At 33.7% G+C, this 23,149-nt stretch overlaps 1 protein-coding gene across 1 annotated transcript in view; it reads right to left on the reverse strand.

Moving 5' to 3' along the window:
• The window catches only part of LOC120431040 (uncharacterized), a 36,252-nt gene extending 13,785 nt beyond the window's left edge, over positions 1-22,467 (reverse strand). The window contains exons 1-2 of the mRNA XM_039596195.2: positions 22,283-22,467; positions 13,030-13,265 (exon numbers count right to left, since the gene is read on the reverse strand). Coding sequence (XP_039452129.1) covers positions 13,030-13,220 — 191 coding nt within the window. The 5' untranslated portion in view covers positions 13,221-13,265; positions 22,283-22,467. The remainder of the gene's footprint in view (positions 1-13,029; positions 13,266-22,282) is intronic.
• Positions 22,468-23,149: the final 682 nt, after the last annotated feature.

A 23,149-nucleotide genomic window follows, 5' to 3' on the forward strand; every position in this document is an offset into this window, starting at 1 on the left:
TACGGCGATCGTAACTGAGTGACGTAGGAAATTGGATCATTTTGAGGAAGTATATCTTCATCTCTTCGCCATTGCTACTATTGTAAACATCTTAACAATTTGAACTACAAATTAACTTCATTTGTCCAAAATTACCAATATCAAGTTCATTTTATGGAAATATATCTGCATCTCTCCAATATTACCACTAAAGTCAACATTGAGGAGATATCAATTTTCAATGTTGGATCTAAAACTTGCAAGCTAATTATTTTCTTTATATCTGCATAATTATCAAGTTATTAATCGATAAAATCGTCGGGACGATAACGATAATCTATCGTTATCGTTATTTCGATAATTCCATTGGCGATAATCTTATCGTCGATAATGGACGATAACTCATTTTTAAAATCTTTCTAAAATCAATTAATTCAACCATATCATGTTAAATTTTCAATGCTTTCATTAAGAACATAATTTTTTTAAATGTAGTAAGGCCGTTGCAAATATTTTTCAAAGTTTATGTCCCCCCCCTTCAAGTTGGCCTGAAAAATCAGGGGGGAAAAAATATTTTTTCCAAAATCTTCAAAATTTTAATGAAAATTAAAGTTAAACCAACTGAAAACCAGTTAAAATTTTAGTCATATTTAGCATGTTTGAACTCCTTTGAATACAGGGCCGTAGCCAGGATTTTTGTTCGGGGGGGGCTTGGGTGCAAAAATTCAAGGAGTATAAAAATCAGCAAATCATTTATACCATCACTTGGTTTGTGGTATAATTATTGAGATGAATTGTAAAATTGTAATGTAATGTATGCAAAAAAGTTTTCGAAGATTTTCATATTAATTCAATTCAATTCAATTCGGTTTTATTGGTGAATAATCAAGATACAATCAGTTCTTTTGCAGTTCATAACAGAGTTTTGGAGTTCCTTTCAGCTGTGTGTTGCACCATAATCCATTTTGGAACAATTATTTCTATAACTATGGCACTAACAAGAGCAAGAAAAATTAAAAAAAAAACTTGCTAAAATTGCAAAGGAAAGGGGAAAGAAAGAGAAAAAGCTTATAACTACATCACAGTATTTTATCCTTTGTAGATGTGCTTGATCATCAGCTCCCCAAGGGCTAGAAATTGCTCCGCCTTGTTACGGCAGGTCCGAAACCTCGACATCATCTCCCCCGCGAGAGCAAAGAACTCTGGCAGGGTGAAGAGATCTTCCCCGGTGACTTCTTGCTGGGCCGCATTGCCGCTACCGGCAGCGACCACGCTGGCGAACGATCGCCCCCAGCCAGGGGGGAATGCTGAGTTGTCCGCGGGAACCGTACGCTGCCCAGCAGCCGGCACGGTTACGCTCGTACTTCGCTGAGGAGGGTGGGACGCTGCTGCTTTCTTCTTCCTCTTTTCCTGCTCCTCGAGGTAATTTTTTCGTGCACTGCATCCACGGTAGTTGCTGGTATGGTTACCTCCACAGTTGGCACACTTGATGCGCGCCTTGGTTTGCTCTGCCTTGTCTCCCAGGTCCGCCTTGCACGGCAGTGCACACGCCTCAGAGAGGTGTGTTTCACCGCACTTCACACAGCGGGGCGGGAGGTTGCAGTTCCGCGAGCCGTGGCCGAATTTCTGGCAACGGTGGCATTGTGCTGCGTCCGACGGGTACTTTGAGTAGAACCGCCAGTTTACCCAAAACCCGTCCAACGCCTTAGTTCGTCGCAGGTCTTGAATCTTGACGGTGCCGCGGTCGAAGTACAACAGGTACAGTGTGTGTGTACCTGTGACTGTTGTCTTCCGCGAGAGGACTTTTATGTCACGCGGCGTTATTCCAGCACCCGAGAGGTCCTTCTTGAGGTCGGAGATCGGGCGGTCTTGGTACCCCTGCAAGACGACCTTAACGGCTGTCTTCTGCACGGGGTCGAATGTGTAGAACTTGAAGTTTTTACCCTTCAATTTCTCCACAACCAGGTCGAAGTTCTTGTTGTCAAATGTGTAGACTTGCACTGACGACTTACCGATTTTCAGACAATATCCGAGGCCTTCCAGCAACTCGTCAATATCGTCCACCAACGTGTCCAAAACAAAAATTGGAGGTGGTCTACGTTCCTTTGGAGAATTGTTCGTTTTTGGCGTCGGCACTTTTTTCCGTGCACGACGATCGTCATCGTCGTCGTCGGTAGTGCTGCTACCGTCGGTGTTGTTGTTGTTGTTTTCTTCGTCGTCGCTCAGCATCTGGAACTCGTTCCTGATGGGAATGTTGGCGGATGTTGACGTGTTGGTCGTGGCACCGGAAGTACCGGAACGGGTTCGCACTGGTGATCTTGGAACATATCCGGGATGTAGCAACTTTTTGTCGATGCCTTCTGCGCTCACGCTCCCCTGCGCGATGGCGGTCGACACGGCGTTGGTTTGTTTACCTTTTTGCACACGGCCGGTAGACGAACTTCGCGGGTTTTTCGAGGCCGCACTCGAACTGCCACGGCCACGGCCGGCCTTTGGCATGCTGCAGGAGCAAACTCGCGGGTAATCACGGTAATTTACGGCGAAAAAAATCGAAAAAACGATGGAGCACTGAGCACTTGACTGCTGCTTGCTCTCGTGCTTACACGGAGGAGGTTTTCATATTAAGTTTTCAATGTTGAAGAAACTCCTTCGTCATTTTTTTTCTCTTTATTTTAAAAGCTAGTTTGTGTTAAAGGAGTAGAGAAAGTGTTTTTTTTACATTTTCTTGAATTGTTTAATTGTAATCCAATTTCGTGAAAAACGTCGCTAAATTTAAAACATACTTAACTTGAATCAAATTTTTGACAGCAAAAATTTTTTTTAAAAGAAATATTGATTTATCTAACCATAAGTATTATGTTTTCTGTATTTTATACTGAGAGAAATTTTAAACCGTCTGGATTTATATTTTCAGCTGTGTGATAATTGTGATGGTTTATCTAAAATTTTTCATTTTTTCTAGCACAACATAAAACTCATAACTGGAATATTTGTTGTTCTTAAAATTTTATAAACAAACATAAACAATGTTTTATTTTAATTGTTCTAAGCTAATGAAGCCATTTCATATTTTGCGAAGCTCCTGGTGATCTCAAAAATAAATAATTTTAATGAAATACAAAAAAAATATAATCGATGAAATTTCAGCTTCTGAAGTGTCTCCATGGTAATTGGACGACACTATAGGCCTATAATAAATATCTGTTAATAAATAGATTTGAAGAAAAAAAATCAGTGCCTGTGTTTAATTTTAATGTGTTAAAAAATTTAGATAAATTTTATTAAATTAATTTTCAACTCCAAAATATTCACTGGAAGAGTTGTTAATAATGCATATGTAATGCATATGTAACCGTTAAAATTTTCCTCGATTGCATCAAACATTAAAACGATTCATGTTTAACTTTAATATTCCAACTAAACGCCATATTTAAATTCATTACTCATTGTATTCTGAAAATTGGTCCAGAATTTGAGCAAAAATAAAATTTTAAAACATGACAAAAAAATTTAATCAGATCTTCATTCTAAAGATATTTTTTTAATGAGATTTAAATCTATCGTTGCAGTGCTGCTTATCTTCGAAATTTAAAAAATTAATAAATCTATATATATAAAAAATTTCGACGGTTTTGTTCGAACGCGAATCAATTCAACACGGAACGTCAGATCGAGGAGCTCTTTGTTGCATTGGGTTTGTATAAGCCCAAGGAAGGTTCTTACGCTAACTAATTGACACTTTGTCCATTCTGGAACCGATTCCGGAGCATCGGCAAATTGTATGGAAAAAGTTACGTAAAATCAAATTTTCATCACAGGAGGCTGAATATGCAAAAAGCAAGAAACGTCAAGAAAACTAAAAAAGGCAGGACGAAGTTTGCCGGGAAGAGCTTGTTAAAAATAAAATTTTCTGATCGAATAAACGGTTAAATTTAAACCAAAGAGTATCAAAAAGACATTATTAAAGATATCCAGAGTCAAAATATTTAAAAGTCTATGAATTCATAGAATTCATTCATTTTTTATCGATAAAAAAAATAAATCCACAGTAAGCTTTAAAGTGCATATTTCGTTAAAACACAAAAATTAACATTATCCAATTTATTGAAAATAGTGTAAAAACTGTTTAACAAGTATTTCAATGAAAATGATATAACAGCAACATCAAGCAAAACTTTTATTGTTCTTATCGTGTAAAGACTCAGAACCATTGGAGATTGATCTATTAGTTCCTGAGACACATCTTCTCGAAATAAAATAAAATGTACGACAAAAATTGTAAATGCGAACACGATTAACAAATTAAAATCTTCAATTCACTTATTTATTTATTTTGAAATAACTATCAAAACTATATTATTTTAAAAATAAGTTTTGATAACCAATATGATTTTAAAAGATAAAGGGGAAAAATAATGTAAATTGGCTGTGGTGGTTCTAGAAAAGACTCTCTGAATATTTCTAAGCAAAACAAAAAAACACACAAATGAAATCCTTTTTTTCTATTTCTGGGATCTAATCATGTTTAATAATTTAGGATTGTAACCATTTATTAAAATCGATGTTTGTTCAAGCAATATCTTGACTCTGGGAACAAAATCCTGCACATTTTATGGTTTAGAAATTGTACATTTACGAAACCTTGCTAAATTAAAAATAAAGAAAACTTTATGTAAGAATTCATAAATCGATTAGTTTTATCCTGTAAATCTAATCTTAGTCTGCACTAGAATTCAAACATACCAATATTCGAAGCATCAAAAAATTAAGATTATTAAAACATAATTTATTGAAATGATTGAATATTATTTTTTGAATATCTTTATTTAAAAATGATAGAAAATGTTTTTTTATAATTTAAGGATTATTTTAGTTGTAATTATTTTATATTTTTTATGTTTTTGATTTTTTTTCATTTTTGGAATTTCTGATTTTTTTTTAAATTATCATGTGTAATTATTATCTTAAATTTTTGTTTTAAAAGTAAAGAATACTTTATGTAAGAATTCTTAAATCGATTACATTTTTCCTGTAAATCAAATCTTAGTCTGAACTTGGCTGCAAGAACCATATTTTACATTCGAACGAAAATTTTAAAAAATGTCCTGTAGACTCTTAAAACTCCATACAAAAAAATCTCAAGAAACGGTCAAGAAAAGGTTTACGAAAAGACTTCTCTCAAGCGGTACGCAGCTGAAAAGGAACAGAAACAAAAAGCGTCGTTTGATATTTCTTCGGATGCAATATGTGTTGATGAGATTTTGATTTGTTTATTTGGATGCGACTGAAAATAACGTTTGAAAATAATGTATTCGCTTAAATAATATTGAAGAATTGCCTCATGAAGCTGACTATCAAAACGCTGAATCTTAAAATGCTGAAATAAGGGAAAAGCTATTACAATAATCACCTAATTTTCTGGTAAAAATAAATAAATTTAGGAATACTAGAATTCAAACATAAAAATATTTAAAGCATCCAAAAATTAAGATTGAAAAAACATAATTTATTGGATTTTGAATAACTTAATTTTAAAATGATATTTTTTTAGTTTAGGATTTCTTAGGTATTAATTATTTTATTAATTTTTCAGTTTTAGAATTTTTAATTTTTTGAATTTCAGATTTTTTGATATTATTCTGTTGAATTGTTATCTTAAATTTTTTATTTTTTTATTATTTTTATTTTTGATTTCTGGCATTTCTTTGTCTTATACCAAAAAATCTGAAATCAAAAATTATGAAAATTTGGAAATTTGAAAGTGTAAAATGTTTAAATCTTTATTTAGCCGTTGCGAATATTATTCTGAAGTTTATGTCACTAAACTCTGACCAAAGTCGAGAGGGTTAAAAATCAAAACTACAAGCTATGGTTTTATTATTTTAAAAGTGTTTCAAAACACACTTTAAATCAGTACAGTTGTTTTGCATCATTAGTTTTCAAAATATCTAGCTGATGGCGAAATGCTTTTTTCGTGAAAAAAAAACTTTCCGCGGTTCCGCAACACGTTACAAAAATTCTAAATATTTTTAAACGAGCCCAAACATGTCGTATATGATTATCAAAGCAGGAAAAACATTTCAAATTTGTTTTCCGAACCGACCTGGTCGCTGGTCCTAAAAAGACTTAATCGAAATAAGTTATTTCCATTAAAATTGTGAAGCTATTTTTTTAATATTGTTTTGGCTCTCTGTTTTTTGGTCCATTTTGAAAAGGTGGCAACATAAACTTTGGAAAATATTTACAATTGATATTCAGAAATAAGAAATTATAAAAAAAATTATAAAGAAATTTTTTAATTTTCAAAATGCAAATTCTAATCTGTAAAATCCAAAAAATAGAAATTAAATAGTTTGAAAATGAATTATTTATCAGAAATTATACAATTTGAAAATGATGTTTAATTAATTTAATTTCAGAGTTTTTGAATCCAAGCTTAAATTTTTTTAACGTTTTGAATATTTTTATCATTTTATTTCTTCCTTTAAAAATCGCAAGCTCATGCACAAAGTGAAAATTAGCTGATAATAAGAATTCACTTAGTTGATCTTCCGATTTTTGATATATTAAATAAAAATTGGAGATTGGCCACGGTGGAAACTAAAAAATGTGACCAAAAGAAAGCATTTTGGACGAGTGGTTTCGGAAAAAAGGTTTACGAAAAAGTAATAAAAAAATACACACAGATATTTCTCAAGCATTTTTCTCTAAGGTCTCAGATATGTAACTAACCATATTCTTAAAACCACAACGATAAAATTAGAATTGTATTTCTGATAATAGTCGAAATTCACTCAAATGTTTTTCATATTAAATGCTTTCGTTTTTGAAAACAAAATCTTAATATTTTTGAGAAATTATGATAAATTTTGAAAAATGTAGAAAAAAAACATTTGTTAACAGTTTAAAGGTTTTAATGCAAATAAAGGAGGGCTATTAATTTTACAGTCCAAATTCGACTAGCCGAAGCCTCGATTATCCAAAGTTTCGATTATCCGAAGTTCAAAGGACTTCGGATAACCGAATCAGGAACAAATGAAATCGGCATGTTTTATTTGCTTATTTTTAACATCAAATTCGGCATCTGTTTTTTTAATGGTCCAATACACCAAATTTTCAGTTTTTGCTTTTTGGGTGTTTTTTAATACCCATGACGGTTTCAAAAGCACCCAAAAAGCAAAAACTGGAAATTTGGTTTATTAGACCTTTAAAAAAAACACCAGAAATATTTCTTGACCCCCTTTTTGGCCGCCACATTGAATCCAACTAAATTATTTTATGGTTCTTCAGGGGTCATACTTAAGTTCTACAATCAAAAATAAGACAACAAGATCTAAGGATTTTTGCTGTCCCTATTCAGACTGTAGTCCCGATTCGCCCCAGATGACGGTAATTATTTCTATGTAGCCCCTTAGAGCAGTCCGCTCGGAAATTGCTATTTTCGAAGGTTAATAACTTTTTAGCAAAAAACCCAAAAAAAAATAAGGTGTCTTCGGGAAAGTTTTTCCAAATTTAAAGAAGATATTAGTTCTAAAAATGGGTAAGAACTGGATAGTTATTGCGCCTTCCATTGGTCAAAAACTGAAACAGTTGCTTTTCTCCATACAATTTGACGATTTTGCCCATTTTGACGATTTTGTTTTGGTGGTCAGTGGTCAGAAAATGCTCAAATTTTGGAACTTAGACTAGTGATCAATCTTTGATTTTAGGGGGTAGCCCCAAGTAAGCCCAGATTTGGACCATCCTAACCAATGTAATGCTAAAACTACAAGATAAATGAGATGTTACTGAATGGAACAATGTTCAAATCTGCAGCTCAATTTTTAAATATTGGATCCATAATCTACAAAAACTGAGCCCAGCAATGGACAGGCAAATTACTTAGTTTGATCAATCTATTCTTGATTCTCTATCTTGCAAATTATTTCTGGGAAGAGAACACGAAAAAAAAACGAAACTATTGGCACTACGCCCCCCGGGGCATGGCCTTCCTCTAACGTGGGATTTCTGCTCCAGCGCCTCTGACGAGACAGGAGAAACCGGGACCGACGTTTTACTTCACCATCCGATAGAAGCTCAGTGGATAAGGCGGGAATCGAACCCGCGTCTCATAGCATCATCGGGATCGGCAGCCGAAGCCGCTACCCCTGCGCCACGAGACCCACCCGAGAACACACAATCATTGATTTGAGATTTTTTAAGGTAGTTCAATTTAAAAAAAAAATGGAAAAAATTTCGGGGGGGGCTGCAGCCCGGAAGCCCCCCCCCTGGCTACGGGCCTGTTTGAATACATTTTAAATTTTCATGAAATACCAATGTACAGTCCCACAAAAAAAATTGGGGGAAAAAAAATTTCCTTCAATACCTCGATATTTTCAAAACTATATGTATCGAACGAAGCGAATTTTTTATGCTTTTTCACTTTATTAGAGTTTTTTTTGAAAATACTGCAACTTTCACAAATTATCGTATTTGTTCGAAAATACACAAATTTTAAAGAATTGCAATATAGGTATCAGACGAATTAAAATTATGTATGCTTTTTTTTTAATTTATTAGAGTTTTTTTTTGGAAAATACTATTATTTTCACAAATTGCCATGTTTTTCTAAAATACTCATTTTTCAAAATGTGGCTTTTAAACTAGGTATCAAACGAAGCGAAGGGGAAATTCTCGTATGTTTGACAGGTTAAGCACTCGCTCCTAACTCCATCCAATTTGCTGATTTTCACTATTTAAACAACTAATTTTGCAAAAAAAAAAAATTATAGAAACTTGCTTGCTCACTTCTCATTGAGCTATTTATCACTCGATTTCAGTTGAAAACGTTTTTAATTAGATTTAATTGAATGTCAAAGTTCTGACCTTCCAACATTAGAGGCACTTTGGAATAAGATGCTGTTCCCCTATGTTTTGCTTTTTCAAATACCGTATTTTTCGAAAAAAAACTCTAATTTTCAAAATATGCAATGTGGGTATCAAACGAAGCGACTTGTTTAATGCTTTTTTCACTTTATTAAAGTTTTTTTTTTGAAAATACTGAAATTTTCACAAATTACCATATTTTTCGAAAACGCACAAATTATAAAGATTTGCAATATGGGTATCAGACGAATCGAAATTTTGTATGCTTTTTTCAATTTATTAGAGTGTTTTTTAGGAAAATACTATAATTTTCACAAATCACCATATTTTTTCGAAAATACTCAAATCTTCAAAATATGCAATGTGAGTGATCAAACGAAGCGAAATTTTGTTTGATTTTTCACATATACAGAGATTTTTTTGAAATACTAAAATTTTCACAAAATACCGTTTTTTTACGAAAATGCAAAAAAAAAAATGCAATGTGGATATCAAACGAATTGAAATAAGGTTTGCTTTTTCACATTTTAATAGGTTTTTTTTTGGAAAAAAAAAACCAAAATGTCCACAAAATACCGTATTTTTCCGAAAATACTCGAATTTTCAAAATATGCAATGTGAGTATCAAACGAAGCGAACTATGGTTTGAGTTTTCATAATAAAAGAGTTTTTTTAATTACTAAAATGTTCACAAAATACCGTATTTTTCGAAAATTTTGCATTGCATATTGCATATTAAAAAAAATAGTATTTTGGAAAAAATACGGTAATTTGTGAAAATTTTAGTATTTTCAAAAAAAATAAAATTATTAAAGTAAAAACGTACAAAATATTCGCTTTGTTTGATACCCATTATGCAAATTATGATAATTTGAGTACTTTCGAAAAATACAGTATTTTGTGAACAATTTTGATTAAATATTTTATTTTAAAATTTACCATATTTTCAAAAAAATATTTTTTTTATTAAAAATTTAACATGATATGGTTGCTTTAAGTCGATTTTAGAAAGATTTAAAAAATCACTTATCTTCCATTATCGTCGATGAGATTATCGCCGAAAAAATTATCGAAATAACGATAAAGATAGATAGATAGAGCTATCGTTATCGTTATCGAGCCTTGATAATTTTTTCGTTAACAACCTTGATTATTGTCATATTACGTTAAATTTTGTGTAAATTCAGCTTCATCTCTTTGTAACTTCCAATTTAGTAAACATTGAGATGATATCAACTTTCACTAGTTCAAGAAATCTATAGTTAATCTCAACAATTTAAACCCAAATTTATGGGTTTACTATTAAAAAAATAATACGGTGCTAAAAATTGTGACAGCTCTTGCATTTCCCGATTAATTCCCGTAAAACGATTTACTTCCATTCGTGTTAAACTGCGACAATTCGATCCACATTTTTTTGGTGATGGCAAGTATGTACCAGTGATTGCCAAATATGCTCGAGACCAAGTTGAAAAAGCAAGAACGGCAGTTCATCAGTTGGTTGTAATCATGAAGATGCCATCGTTCCTGTCCCAGATGCTCTTCCAGCAGCTAGAATTTACCGTCCGTCATTAGCTGATCAAGTCCAGAAGTCTCAGAAGAATTGCGAATCAAGTGGCATTTTTTTATACGTTTGAATACAGCTTGAGCTGTAGAATCCTAATTTGGTGAGATCATTCCTTTTCATTAATCATTATTTAACAGATGATTTTTCCATTATAAATACGATATTATATTCTATTAATCAAATTTCTCCCCCCCCCCCTCCTCTCGCCCTCTCCCCCTCACCACATAAAAATATTATTATGCCAAATTTACACGAACACACCCAACCACAACTGATCCGGAGCGTTTGGTACGGTATGTCCACGCATCCTTCCTCCCCTGTTGATTCTGTGAAATGTGCTCCGTTCACGCAGTAGGCCTGGCCGCTTTAATTTTTGCTATACGGGTAATTCTCTACCAACTCACACGAAATCGAGAAAAGTTGCCCCGACCCCTCTTCGATTTGCGTGAAACTTTGTCCTAAGGGGTAACTTTTGTCCCTGATCACGAATCCGAGGTCCGTTTTTTGATATCTCGTGACGGAGGGGTGGTACGACCCCTTCCATTTTTGAACATGCGAAAAAAGAGGTGTTTTTCAATAATTTGCAGCCTGAAACGGTGATGAGATAGAAATTTGGTGTCAAAGGGACTTTTATGTAAAATTAGACGCCCGATTTGATGGCGTACTCAGAATTCCGAAAAAACGTATTTTTCATCGAAAAAAACACTAAAAACGTTTTAAAAATTCTCCCATTTTCTGTTACTCGACTGTAAAAAATTTTGGAACATGTCATTTTATGGGAAATTTAATATACTTTTCGAATCTACATTGACCCAGAAGGGTCATTTTTTCATTTAGAACAAAAATTTTCATTTTAAAATTTCGTGTTTTTTCTAACTTTGCAGGGTTATTTTTTAGAGTGTAACAATGTTCTACAAAGTTGTAGAGCAGACAATTACAAAAAATTTGATATATAGACATAAGGGGTTTGCTTATAAACATCACGAGTTATCGCGATTATACGAAAAAAAGTTTTGAAAAAGTTGGTCGTCACCGATCATGGCCGTTCATGGTCACCCGCGACAGACACGGACGACGAAACAAAGAGAAACGCAAAAAGTAACTTTTTCAAAACTTTTTTTCGTAAAATCGCGATAACTCGTGATGTTTATAAGCAAACCCCTTATGTCTATATATCAAAATTTTTGTAATTGTCTGCTCTACAACTTTGTAGAACATTGTAACACTCTAAAAAATAACCCTGCGAAGTTAGAAAAAACACGAAATTCTAAAATGAAAAATTTTGTTCTAAATGAAAAAATGACCCTTCTGGGTCAATGTAGATTCGAAAAGTATATTAAATTTCCCATAAAATGACATGTTCCAAAATTTTTTACAGTCGAGTAACAGAAAATGGGAGAATTTTTAAAACGTTTTTAGTGTTTTTTTCGATGAAAAATACGTTTTTTCGGAATTCTGAGTACGCCATCAAATCGGGCGTCTAATTTTACATAAAAGTCCCTTTGACACCAAATTTCTATCTCATCACCGTTACAGGCTGCAAATTATTGAAAAACACCTCTTTTTTCGCATGTTCAAAAATGGAAGGGGTCGTACCGCCCCTCCGTCACGAGATATCAAAAAACGGACCTCGGATTCGTGATCAGGGACAAAAGTTACCCCTTAGGACAAAGTTTCACGCAAATCGAAGAGGGGTCGGGGCAACTGCTGTGTGAGTTGGCGGAGAATTACCCATACATCTTCGGGGTTACTCAAGTGTACTGCAATAATTAATATTGACAAGAAAGAACTTGGGACGTAATCTAACCACAAGTTCTTCCAGGATACTTTCTTCGGACTGGCTGCGCTTGTGTTCGATTGGATTAGATTAGATTAGACAATTTGAACCCAAATTTATGTGCAACTTTCCATATTACCACTTCGGTGATCATTTTGCGGAAATTTATCTCCATCTCTTCGTCATTACTCAATGTACATTGACAAGATATCAATTTTTAGTAGTTCCAAACAAGAATCTATAGTAAATCCGAACAATTTGAACTAAAATTTATGTGCATCTCTCCATATAATCATTACAGCGAACATTTTTTGTTGGTTTATCTCGTCATTAACACTATAGTGAATATTGAGGAGATATCAATGTTTAATATTTACAAGCCAACATTATTCCTTGGTTGTTGTGCACCCTTAATCCCAAAAATTTGAACTAAAATTTATCTCCATATCACCACTACAGCGAATAGCTTTTGTTTTTTTTCTCCATCTCTTTTGTCATTATCACTTTAGTGAATATTGAGAATAATACATTTGTAATGATTCCAAACCAAAATCATTCCTTGGTTGTTGTGCACTCTTAACCTAGAAAATTTGAACTTTCATTTGCCACTACATTGAATATTTTGCGAAAATTTATCTCCATCTCTTCGTCATAACCACTATAGTGAAAATTGATGAGATATCAGTTTTGAATAGTTGCAAACAAGAATCAATGATGATTAATTTGAACCCATATTTATCTGTATCTTTCCAAATTCCCACTAAAGTAAACATTTTGCGCAAATCCCTCTTCATCCCTCCGCCATTACCACCATAGTAACCATTGTGGGGCTTAAACTCACCTGTAGCTCTTCATCGCGTCCTGCAGCTTCCGCTCGACGATCTGCGTGAAGCCCGGTATCCGGGACAGCTCGAAGCTGAGCGTCGGCTTGGCCCGGGCCGTCGTCAGCAGCGTCAGCACCGCGCCCAGCAGAACCAGCACCATCTTGCGCATTTTTCCGCTAGATGGCGAGTGCCACCGCACCAGGACCATACTCTTGAGATGTTCGGCCACCAGCCGTCAAGATCTGCCGGAATCCTGCGAAAACACCACACTTGCCGTAAGTCACGTTCCACTTGGCGCGTTTGGACGACCTAAGTACGTGATCCAACAGTTCCAAATGTCACACCACACTGTGTTGAGTTCAAGTTTAACACTGTCCAGAAGGTCAGCGACAAGTAGACGTAACAGTTGTTTTTAAATTTGTACGCTGGCGCCGCTTCGCGGCAAATAGCTTAACTCCACAATCTGTCATTACACGCCCACGCCGAATGACTCACTTTTGAGTTTAAGCTTGTTTTGCTGCATGGGTCACTCTGTAGTGAAGTCATCACCAATTTCAAGGACGACCAAATTTCGCACTCAATTTATTTATTTATTTAATTTTGTAATCGCGTTTACGTCTTCAAACCGTCTTCAACCCACATTATCCGGTTGGCTTAGTTCGGTCCGGAAAAAAAACGGTGTCAAAAGCCGTGTCTTTCCTCATCATTTTTGGAGTTCACGGGGATTACGAAACGAGCGAGTTCAACGAAAGCGTGTAGCGCGTTCAAAAAGCTTGTTCGGAGAGATGGAATCTCTCTCCGGGGGTTGCGCAATTTGCGTGCGCGTTGTTGAGCTTTTCTTAGTCACGTGTGACGTCGTAGAAGGAGACCCGAGGGGGGCAGCTTCCGAAATTATGAGGTTTGCTGCTCGGGGTTGAGCCGGAATTGCTCAGATAGGTTGTTATTACTTGATTGATCGGTTTGGCAGCTAGGTAATTTTGCGGGTTGGTTGAGCGAAGGTTAGGGGAATTTGAATTTGAGAGAAGGCGAACTTTTGAGGTAGACGGAATTTGGCTTCGAGGGATTGTTCCTAATGAATATTCGTGAGTTTGCAAAAATTAACATTAATAACAGTTCGATAAAATTCAATCTATTTTTGTCGCAACCGTTCAACTCATTTGACGATACTGCGGAGATTTTCCCTTATCCCCTTAAAAAAGTGGAGTATCATCACTTCCCGCCCAGGCAAATCATACAACAACACTAACAGCTGCTCTCCAAATAACCATGAGAACCTGAAATAGATTTGTATGTCATTCGACAACTCTCAATTATGTCCAGCATCTGAGGGCAATTAGCACTCAGTGGAAACCGCAGTAGCCGCTTGTCATTAGAAACTTTACACCGGCTTCACCCGCGACCAAGGGTAATCTGCAGCGAAATTACCACAGCATGTCTTGGCAAACACAGTCAGCCACATAAGTTCCAGCCGTGATTACTGCGTGACAAATTACCGCGTGAATGCCAAACTACCCTGATGATTTGCTTTGTAATTAACCCCTGGGGAAGTAGGTCCAGCAGCTGCTGTTTTCCCCCTGTCTACTACTGCTGGAAGTAGGTACACTTAGTAGGCGCTGCTGCCCTGTGGGAATCCGCCTACTGCGTGACTCGGACTCACAAAAGTGAGATTTCCCCGGATGATTTGCATGTTTGGGAGACGAAACGTGCAGTCCGGATTGATTCCAGGTTGTGGAAAATTACATGCTTGTTGAAATTTCACGTGGCTAAATTACTTGTTTTAACACTTAAAAAGAGATCAATATTTGAGAAGGACGAAAAAATCACGAAAATAAAATCGAGCAACGGGTTTGCCGTTTATGTAACACTCAGCTGCGAATCAAAATGTGTGAAAAGTAAAGAAATCGCACAGGCCAAATGTGAAGGTGAAATTTGGCATCTTTAATTTTTTTGCGACTAAAACTTCTCAAATCTCGCTAACCGGCATGTAAAATGAAATCGAAACTTATGTTTTATTTATTTTCACTGGTAGGGTGTTAACTGTCGTGAAACCCTGGAAGCTGGAAGCCACACATGGTGCTTTAAATTACAAAATGCTGATTTTGCTGATTTATTTTCATTGTAATCAACTTGTGCTGTTTGTTATCAAATTTGATGTAATTTTAGCCAATTTCAAAAGTTCCGAAATTGATTTAAGTCTTATATTTTTTTTGTAATTTTCAAAATGTTGAACTCAAATTTAAACTTTTGAAATTGCACTTTTTTCTAATAATACAGAGAAACCACACTATTTTTTTTTACTCTCAGAGGTCGCAACTCAGCAGCTCTTTTGTCGAATACGCCAATTGTATCTAAAAAATAGTTCTCATGATTTTTTATCAGTTTAATAGCATTTTTGTATAGACAGCTGCCAATGATATAAATTTGTAAACAAAAAAGGAAGAAGGCTTCGTTGGAAATTGAAGAAATACACACACCAGTTCTGCGAAATAAAACAAAATATTATTTTGCGAAAATAATGCTCATTTAGCTTTGGTTAGCGACCAAACTTGCAAAAAAAAAAACACAAATATTCAATAAGATCTTTAAAATATGCGTTTAAAAAAATGTTTCTGTATTTTTTAGATGTTTTTTTTTGTTTTTAAAATCAAAATAAAGACTCCTTGTTTCAATTTTAAAAGATGTAATTGAAACTGAAATATCATAGTGTATATGAGCAGTTCTCTAGGATTTCGGTCATTCGATTTTTTTTGTATTTTTTAATCCGACTGAAACTTTTTTGGTGCCTTCGGTATGCCCAAAGAAGCCATTTTGCATCATGAGTGCGTTCATATAATTTTCCATACAAATTTGGCAGCTGCCCATACAAAAATGATGCATGAAAATTCAATAATTTGTATCTTTTGAAGGAATTTTTTGATCGATTTGGTGTCTTCGGCAAAGTTATAGGTATGGATACGGACTACACTGGAAAAAAATAATACACGGTAAAAAAAATTTGGTGATTTTTTTATTTAACTTTTTATCACTAAAACTTGATTTACAAAAAAACACTATTTTTAATTTTTTTTATTTTTTGATATGTTTTAGAAGGCATAAAATGCCAACTTTTCAGAAATTTCCAGGTTGTGCAAAAAATCACTGACCGAGTTATGAATTTTTTAATCAATACTGATTTTTTCAAAAAATCGAAATTTTGGTCGTAAAAATTTTTCAACTTCATTTTTCGATGTAAAATCAAATTTGCAATCAAAAAGTACTTTACTGAAATTTTGATAAAGTGCACCGTTTTCAAGTTATAGCCATATTTAAGTGACTTTTTTGAAAATAGTCGCAGTTTTTCATTTTTTTAAATTAGTGCACATGTTTGCCCAGTTTTGAAAAAAATATTTTTGAAAAGCTGAGAAAATTCTCTATATTTTGCTTCATCGGACTTTGTTGATACGACCTTTAGTTGCTGAGATATTGCAATGCAAAGGTTTAAAAACAGGAAAATTGATGTTTTCTAAGTTTCACCCAAACAACCCACCATTTTCTATCGTCAATATCTCAGCAACTAATGGTCCGATTTTCAATGTTAATATATGAAACATTTGTGAAATTTTCCGATCTCTTCGAAAAAAATATTTTTGGAATTTTCAAATCAAGACTAACATTTCACAAAGGCCAAACATTCAATATTACGCCCTTTTAAAATGTTTGTCTTGATTTGAAAATTCCAAAAATATTTTTTTCGAAAAGATCGGAAAATTTCACAATTGTTTCATATATTAACATTGAAAATCGGACCATTAGTAGCTGAGATATTGACGATAGAAAATGGTGGGTTGTTTGGGTGAAACTTAGAAAACATCAATTTTCCTGTTTTTAAACCTTTGCATTGCAATATCTCAGCAACTAAAGGTCGTATCAACATAGTCCGAATAAGCAAAATATAGAGAATTTTCTCAGCTTTTCAAAAATATTTTTTTCAAAACTGGGCAAACATGTGCACTAATTTAAAAAAATGAAAAACTGCGACTATTTTCAAAAAAGTCACTTAAATATGGCTATAACTTGAAAACGGTGCACTTTATCAAAATTTTAGTAAAGTACTTTTTGATTGCAAATTTGATTTTACATCGAAAAATGAAGTTGAAAAATTTTTACGACCAAAATTTCGATTTTTTGAAAAAATCAGTATTGATTAAAAAATTCATAACTCGGTCAGTGATTTTTTGCACAACCTGGAAATTTCTGAAAAGTTGGCATTTTATGTCTTCTAAAACATATCAAAAAATAAAAAAAATTAAAAATAGTGTTTTTTTGTAAATTAAGTTTTAGTGATAAAAAGTTAAATAAAAAAATCACCAAATTTTTTTTACCGTGTATTATTTTTTCCAGTGTAGTCCGTATCCATACCTACAACTTTGCCGAAGACACCAAATCGATCAAAAAATTCCTTCAAAAGATACAGATTTTTGAATTTTCATACATCATTTTTGTATGGACAGCTGCCGAATTTGTATGGAAAATTATATGGACAAACTAATGATGCAAAATGGCTTCTTCGGGCATACCGAAGGCACCAAAAAAGTTTCAGCCGGATTAAAAAATACAAAAATTAAAATTGAAGAAAAAAGACCGATTTCGTAGAGAATTGCTCATATAAGATATGCATAATATTTGTGCAGAAATTTGTTAGACCTAATCCAGGGTGGCCACTCAAGTCGGGAATTTGTCAAAATTCGCAAAAATTTGTAATAATCTGGAATCCCACGCTAGACTGTTATTTTTTTTCCAAATTATGAATAAATTTATTTTTTTTTTTGCAATTCCACTGTGAAACTGTCGCCTTGTGTGGTTTCGCCTTGTAAGCGGAAGGTGATGGGTTCGATTCCTGTCTGGCTCGGCAAGTCAGATCCCTTCAAAGAGTAAATCTGCTCACTGGGAATACTGACCGGTAGGGGATGGATTTCGACTAGCGGCGTGCTGGATTTCCAATCCAAAGTTCGATTCTCTTACCGGGAAACGAAACGGCCTACTTTTCCCTACCAAATATAAAAGAATTCAAAATTAATACCTTTCAATACCTGGGTGCTGAAAAGTTAAACTTTTCAACACTAGTATCGAAAAGTAACATTTTTCGATATATTTTGCTTTGTGTGGTGAATTTACGAAACACATGGATGTTTGACATGAAATTCCATTCAAGAAGCGTTTTTCTGAATTGCAAAAAATGTTGTATGCAACTCGTTGCAAAACTTGATATTTTCAGCACTCGTCGTATTTATCCAACTGCACTCAAATCGTCTTTCCATTTAAAATGTAAGGTTCATTCCACTTTATCAATCTAATTAAAAATGGAAGGATATTTGAGCAGTTCTCTCAGATTTCGGTCATTCCATTTTTTTTGTATTTTTTAATCCGACTGAAACTTTTTTGGTGCCTTCGGTATGCCCAAAGAAGCCATTTTGCATAATTAAATTCTCCATATAATTTTCCATAAAATTTGGCAGCTGTCCATACAAAAATGATTTATGAAAATTCAAAAATCTGTATCTTTTGGAGGAATTTTTTGATCGATTTGGTGTCTTCAACAAAGTTGTAGGTATGGATATGGACCACACTAAAAAAAAAAATGATACACGGTAAAAAATTTTTTGGTGATTTTTTATTTAACTTTTTGTCACTTAAACTTGATTTGCAAAAAAAAACACTATTTTTAATTTTTTTTATTTTTGGATATGTTTAAGAGGACATCAAATGCCAACTTTTCAGAAATTTTCCAGGTTGTGCAAAAAAATGTTTGACCGAATTATGAATTTTTTAATCAATACTGAATTTTTTCAAGAAATCGAAATATTGGTCGTAAAATTTTTTCAACTTCATTTTTCGATGTAAAATCAAATTTGCAATCAAAAAGTACTTCAGTGAAATTTTGATAAAGTGCACCGTTTTCAAGTTAAATCCATTTTTATGTGACTTTTTTTGAAAATAGTAGCAGTTTTTCATTTTTTTTAATTAGTGCACATGTTTCCCCATTTAAAAAAATATTTTTGAAAGGCTGAGAAAATTCTCTATATTTTGCTTTTTTGAACTTTGTTGATACGACCCTTAGTTGCTGAGATATTGCCATGCAAGTGTTTAAAACCAGGAAAATTGATGTTTTCTAAGTCTCACCCTAACAGCCCACTATTTTCTAACGCGATATCTCAGCAACTAATGGTCCGATTTACAATGTTAAAATATGAAACATTCGTGAAATTTTCCGATCTCTTCGAAAAAAATATTTAATTTTTTTTTAAACCAAGACAAACATTTCAAAAGGGCGTAATATTGAATTTTTGGCCCTTTTAAAATGTTAGTCTTGATTTAAAATTTTTGAAAGTATTTTTTTCGAAAAGATCGGAAAATTTCACGAATGTTTCATATTTTAACATTGTAAATCGGACTATTAGTTGAAGTTGAACATTTTTTACGACCAATATTTCGTTTTTTTTAAATCAGTATTGATTAAAAAATTCATAATTCGGTCAAAGATTTTTTGCACAACTTGGAAATTTCTGAAAAGTTGGCATTTGATGTCCTCTAAAACATATAAAAAATAAAAAAATTAAAAAATAGTGTTTTTTGCAAATCGAGTTTTAGTGACAAAAAGTTGAATAAAAAATCACCAAAAAAAAAATATTTTTACCGTGTATCATTTTTTTTCAGTGTAGTCCATATCCATACCTACAACTTTGCCGAAGACACCAAATCGATCATAAAATTCCTCCAAAAGATACAGATTTTTCAATTTTCATACATCATTTTTGTATGGCCAGCTGCCAAATTTGTATGGAAAGTTATATGGACAAACTAATGATGCAAAATGGCTTCTTTGGGCATACCGAAGGCACCAAAAAAGTTTCAGTTCAGGATTAAAAAATACAAAAATTAAAATTCCAATAAAAGACCGATTTCGTGGAGAATTGCTCATTTCAGACATTAAATTCCTAAAACATATTGTATGGTTGATCATAACGCATTTGAAACAGATTTTCATATAAAAATGTGAACCAATAGATCCAAAATCTTCGATTTATTTTTGACTAAGTTTGTTTAATTCAAAGGGTAACAGTAAATTTTCAACAACAACAAAGCACCCAAACTATAAAGAAATGCCTAATTTTATCTGTGTCATTTTGTCACATTACATATATTTGAAGAAAAAAAAAACAAGGTTGAGTTTGCATATTTTTTTTGCGGTGACTATTTTAAATTTGTGGAACAGAGGAAAAAATCAAAACTTTTTGAAAAAAATCCCATTAGGTCAAAATCAATATGTTTTTAAAATTAACCTTTTCAAAAGCTTTGCATAAAATAAGAGAGTAAAGCATGCACCTTTTCAGTTGAAAAAAAAAAAAATACTGAACACATGATAAATCAAGCTTGATTCTAAACATAAATATTAAAACATATAATTTAAGAAACATGAAAAAAATATTTTGGCGTGAATATCTAGATAATATAAATTATAAAAAATATTACTGTAATCATGTTTCAAGCTTTTCTGTGTAAGTTAGTTTTTTTTTCATCTTGTTGCCATCACATTTTGTTTGAAAAATTATGTTAGATGGAAATGGTGTTATGTTTGGCATATTTCAAATGAACCTTTAAATGTTATGTAATTGTTAATTGATTTGTTGTTAAGTTTCTTTAGATATTGTAAGGCCGTTGCAAATATTTTTCAAAGAAATGCCGTAAATGAGAGAGTCTGGAAAACTCGGGAAAAAGTCGGGAACTTGAAAATGGTATTTGAGTGGCCACCCTGCCTAATCTCACACCGTAGACTCAATTTAATTTATTTGAGGCGAGCAAACAAAAAAAAGAGCAAAAATCAAAAAAAAAAAAACGATTTCAAACATCTCAAATCAGGCGTGTCTATTTTTTGAGTGGCGGGCCAAATGTGAAAAATTATTTATTTGATTTTTAGAAATTTCAGGTGTATTTTCTAAAATTGTCATTATTAAATATACTTTCAAACGTATTAAAATCAATCAAACCAAAAAATCGGGTTTTATTGCAATTGTCACTGAAATCAGGCTAGGCGGCTGAAAATGGTTTTGTAAAAAGTTTATTTATCACGATCTGATCAAGGTTGAAGGTTGGTTTTTTTTCATTTTATGGCTGAATACAACCGTAATTTCATATGTATAATGAATGTTAACACAATAATATCATAATTTTATTAAAAAATAAAGTGCATATGATAAATTTTTACAAAATTACAACTCATTTTCAAAAATGTCTAACGGAAATGTTTACGAAATTTACTCACAATCACATTTAAACGTGTGAAATTGTTTTCATAAGATATATTAGAGCATTGGCATGTATTTTCATAGTGCACCTAATGTTCTATTACAGCTGCTTTTTTTCTTAAAAGAATTGTTTGAAAAAAAAGATAATCGGTAAATGGGACGGAAAAAGGACCGACTCCTTGACTTGTCAAACAAACTATAAGTTTGTATATCTTTGTTTTTTTCCAAGTTTTAAGGTTCATTTGGTCAACTTGTAGTGTCAAAACAAATTTCTCCTCTTATCACCCGAAAGATAACAGCAAATCCAGTCACTCTTCACACAGTAATTCCCGCTCACAAATCATCTTCACACACAATCCCCCGTCTTCTCTCAGCTGACATTTGCGTAAAACCGCGTCGTCGGGTTGTTTCTTCAGTTGAATCACTAATGTTTTTTTCCACGCCGCCATTCGCGAATATGCAAATTTTGCGCGTGTGGCCCGCGCCATTCACTCACGGTCGGGGTAATCGCATTTGGTTCACCCCTGACAAACGACTGACTTGAAGCTCCTCAGGTGAGGAACTGGTTTTTGTGAAAGTTTTGTTTTCATTTTTTTTTTCAACCGATCCACCACCCTCTTGATGCTGCCCGTGATCTAAAGTTCATTAACGGCCAAAGATGAGTCCGAATTTCCGGCGATTTCCGCTATCTTTTTCGCTGCGGGCTCGATTTCCGTTGCTCGAGGAAATGTCGATTTTTGTTCGATACACATGGTCACGAAAAGCTGATTAATTATAAATTTGAACATTCACGGTTTCTGTGTTTTTCTTTTTTTTCTGTTGGAACACGACGAGGCAGTCGTCCCTTCACTAAGAGTGCTGGTTACGAAGGTTGTAATTTCACCGTTGGGTTTTCCACCCTGTTCTTTTTCAATCAATCAATAGTGATCAATATTTAAAAATAATAACTCTCCCACTACTACTACAAGTACAATCAGCAAATAATCACCTCACAATCACTTTGGAGTGCAGCACTCCCGAATTTTCCCATAAAACGATATTTCCGTGGCACGACGACTTAACCTGAGCGTACCGGCTTGTTTTAATTCGTAATACTAAATCACACACAATTTTTATAAAAGTACACCTCCGCGAAAGTTTGTACCCGTAAACGCGATGCTTTACGCGCGAAAGCTCCGAACCGACTGAAAGCGTGGTTGCGACGCGACGTCCGATGTGACCGTCGGAGGCTCGGGCTTCGGGTTTCTTTGCGGCGACGACGTCATGTGTGGGGGATCGATCTGTGGTGTGCTGGATTGTTTGTGAGCTGGACAGGGTGACGAATGGGAGCTTATTTATTGATTGAGTTTGTTTAGAAAATTTGTGTTAATTTTGTTCATTCAAGAAGATTTATTATAAAAGGTACAAAAAAACTAGAATTCCTAAACAAAACATAGTTTTTCTTTCAGCCTGTAGAAAAAAGTTATTGGATTTACCTATTTAAACCATTTTCATGAATTGGTTATTTCAGCTTATCATTTTTAGATAGTTCTCTACGATGTCGCAATTTTGTTTGGGAATTCTAAATTTATATTGTTTTATTTAAATGAATCTTGGTCGCTGCATTCCCTTGTCTTTCATATGTTTATAGGCCCCATTAAAAAAAAACTCTATTATTTTGCATTATTAGTTTTGCCATGCAAGTCTTCATACTATTTTGCGGGCTGGTCATACAAAATGGGTATGAAAATGTATGAAATTCTGTATCTTGCGAAGAGATTTTCTGATCGATTTGGTGTCTTCGGTAAAGTTGTTGGTTATGATTAGGTCATTTCGAAAAAACAGGTACACGGAAAAAATCTGATTTTAAAAGGGC

This window comes from Culex pipiens, chromosome 1, assembly GCF_016801865.2.
Source record: "Culex pipiens pallens isolate TS chromosome 1, TS_CPP_V2, whole genome shotgun sequence".
In the NCBI taxonomy this organism is placed as follows: Eukaryota; Metazoa; Arthropoda; class Insecta; order Diptera; family Culicidae; genus Culex; species Culex pipiens.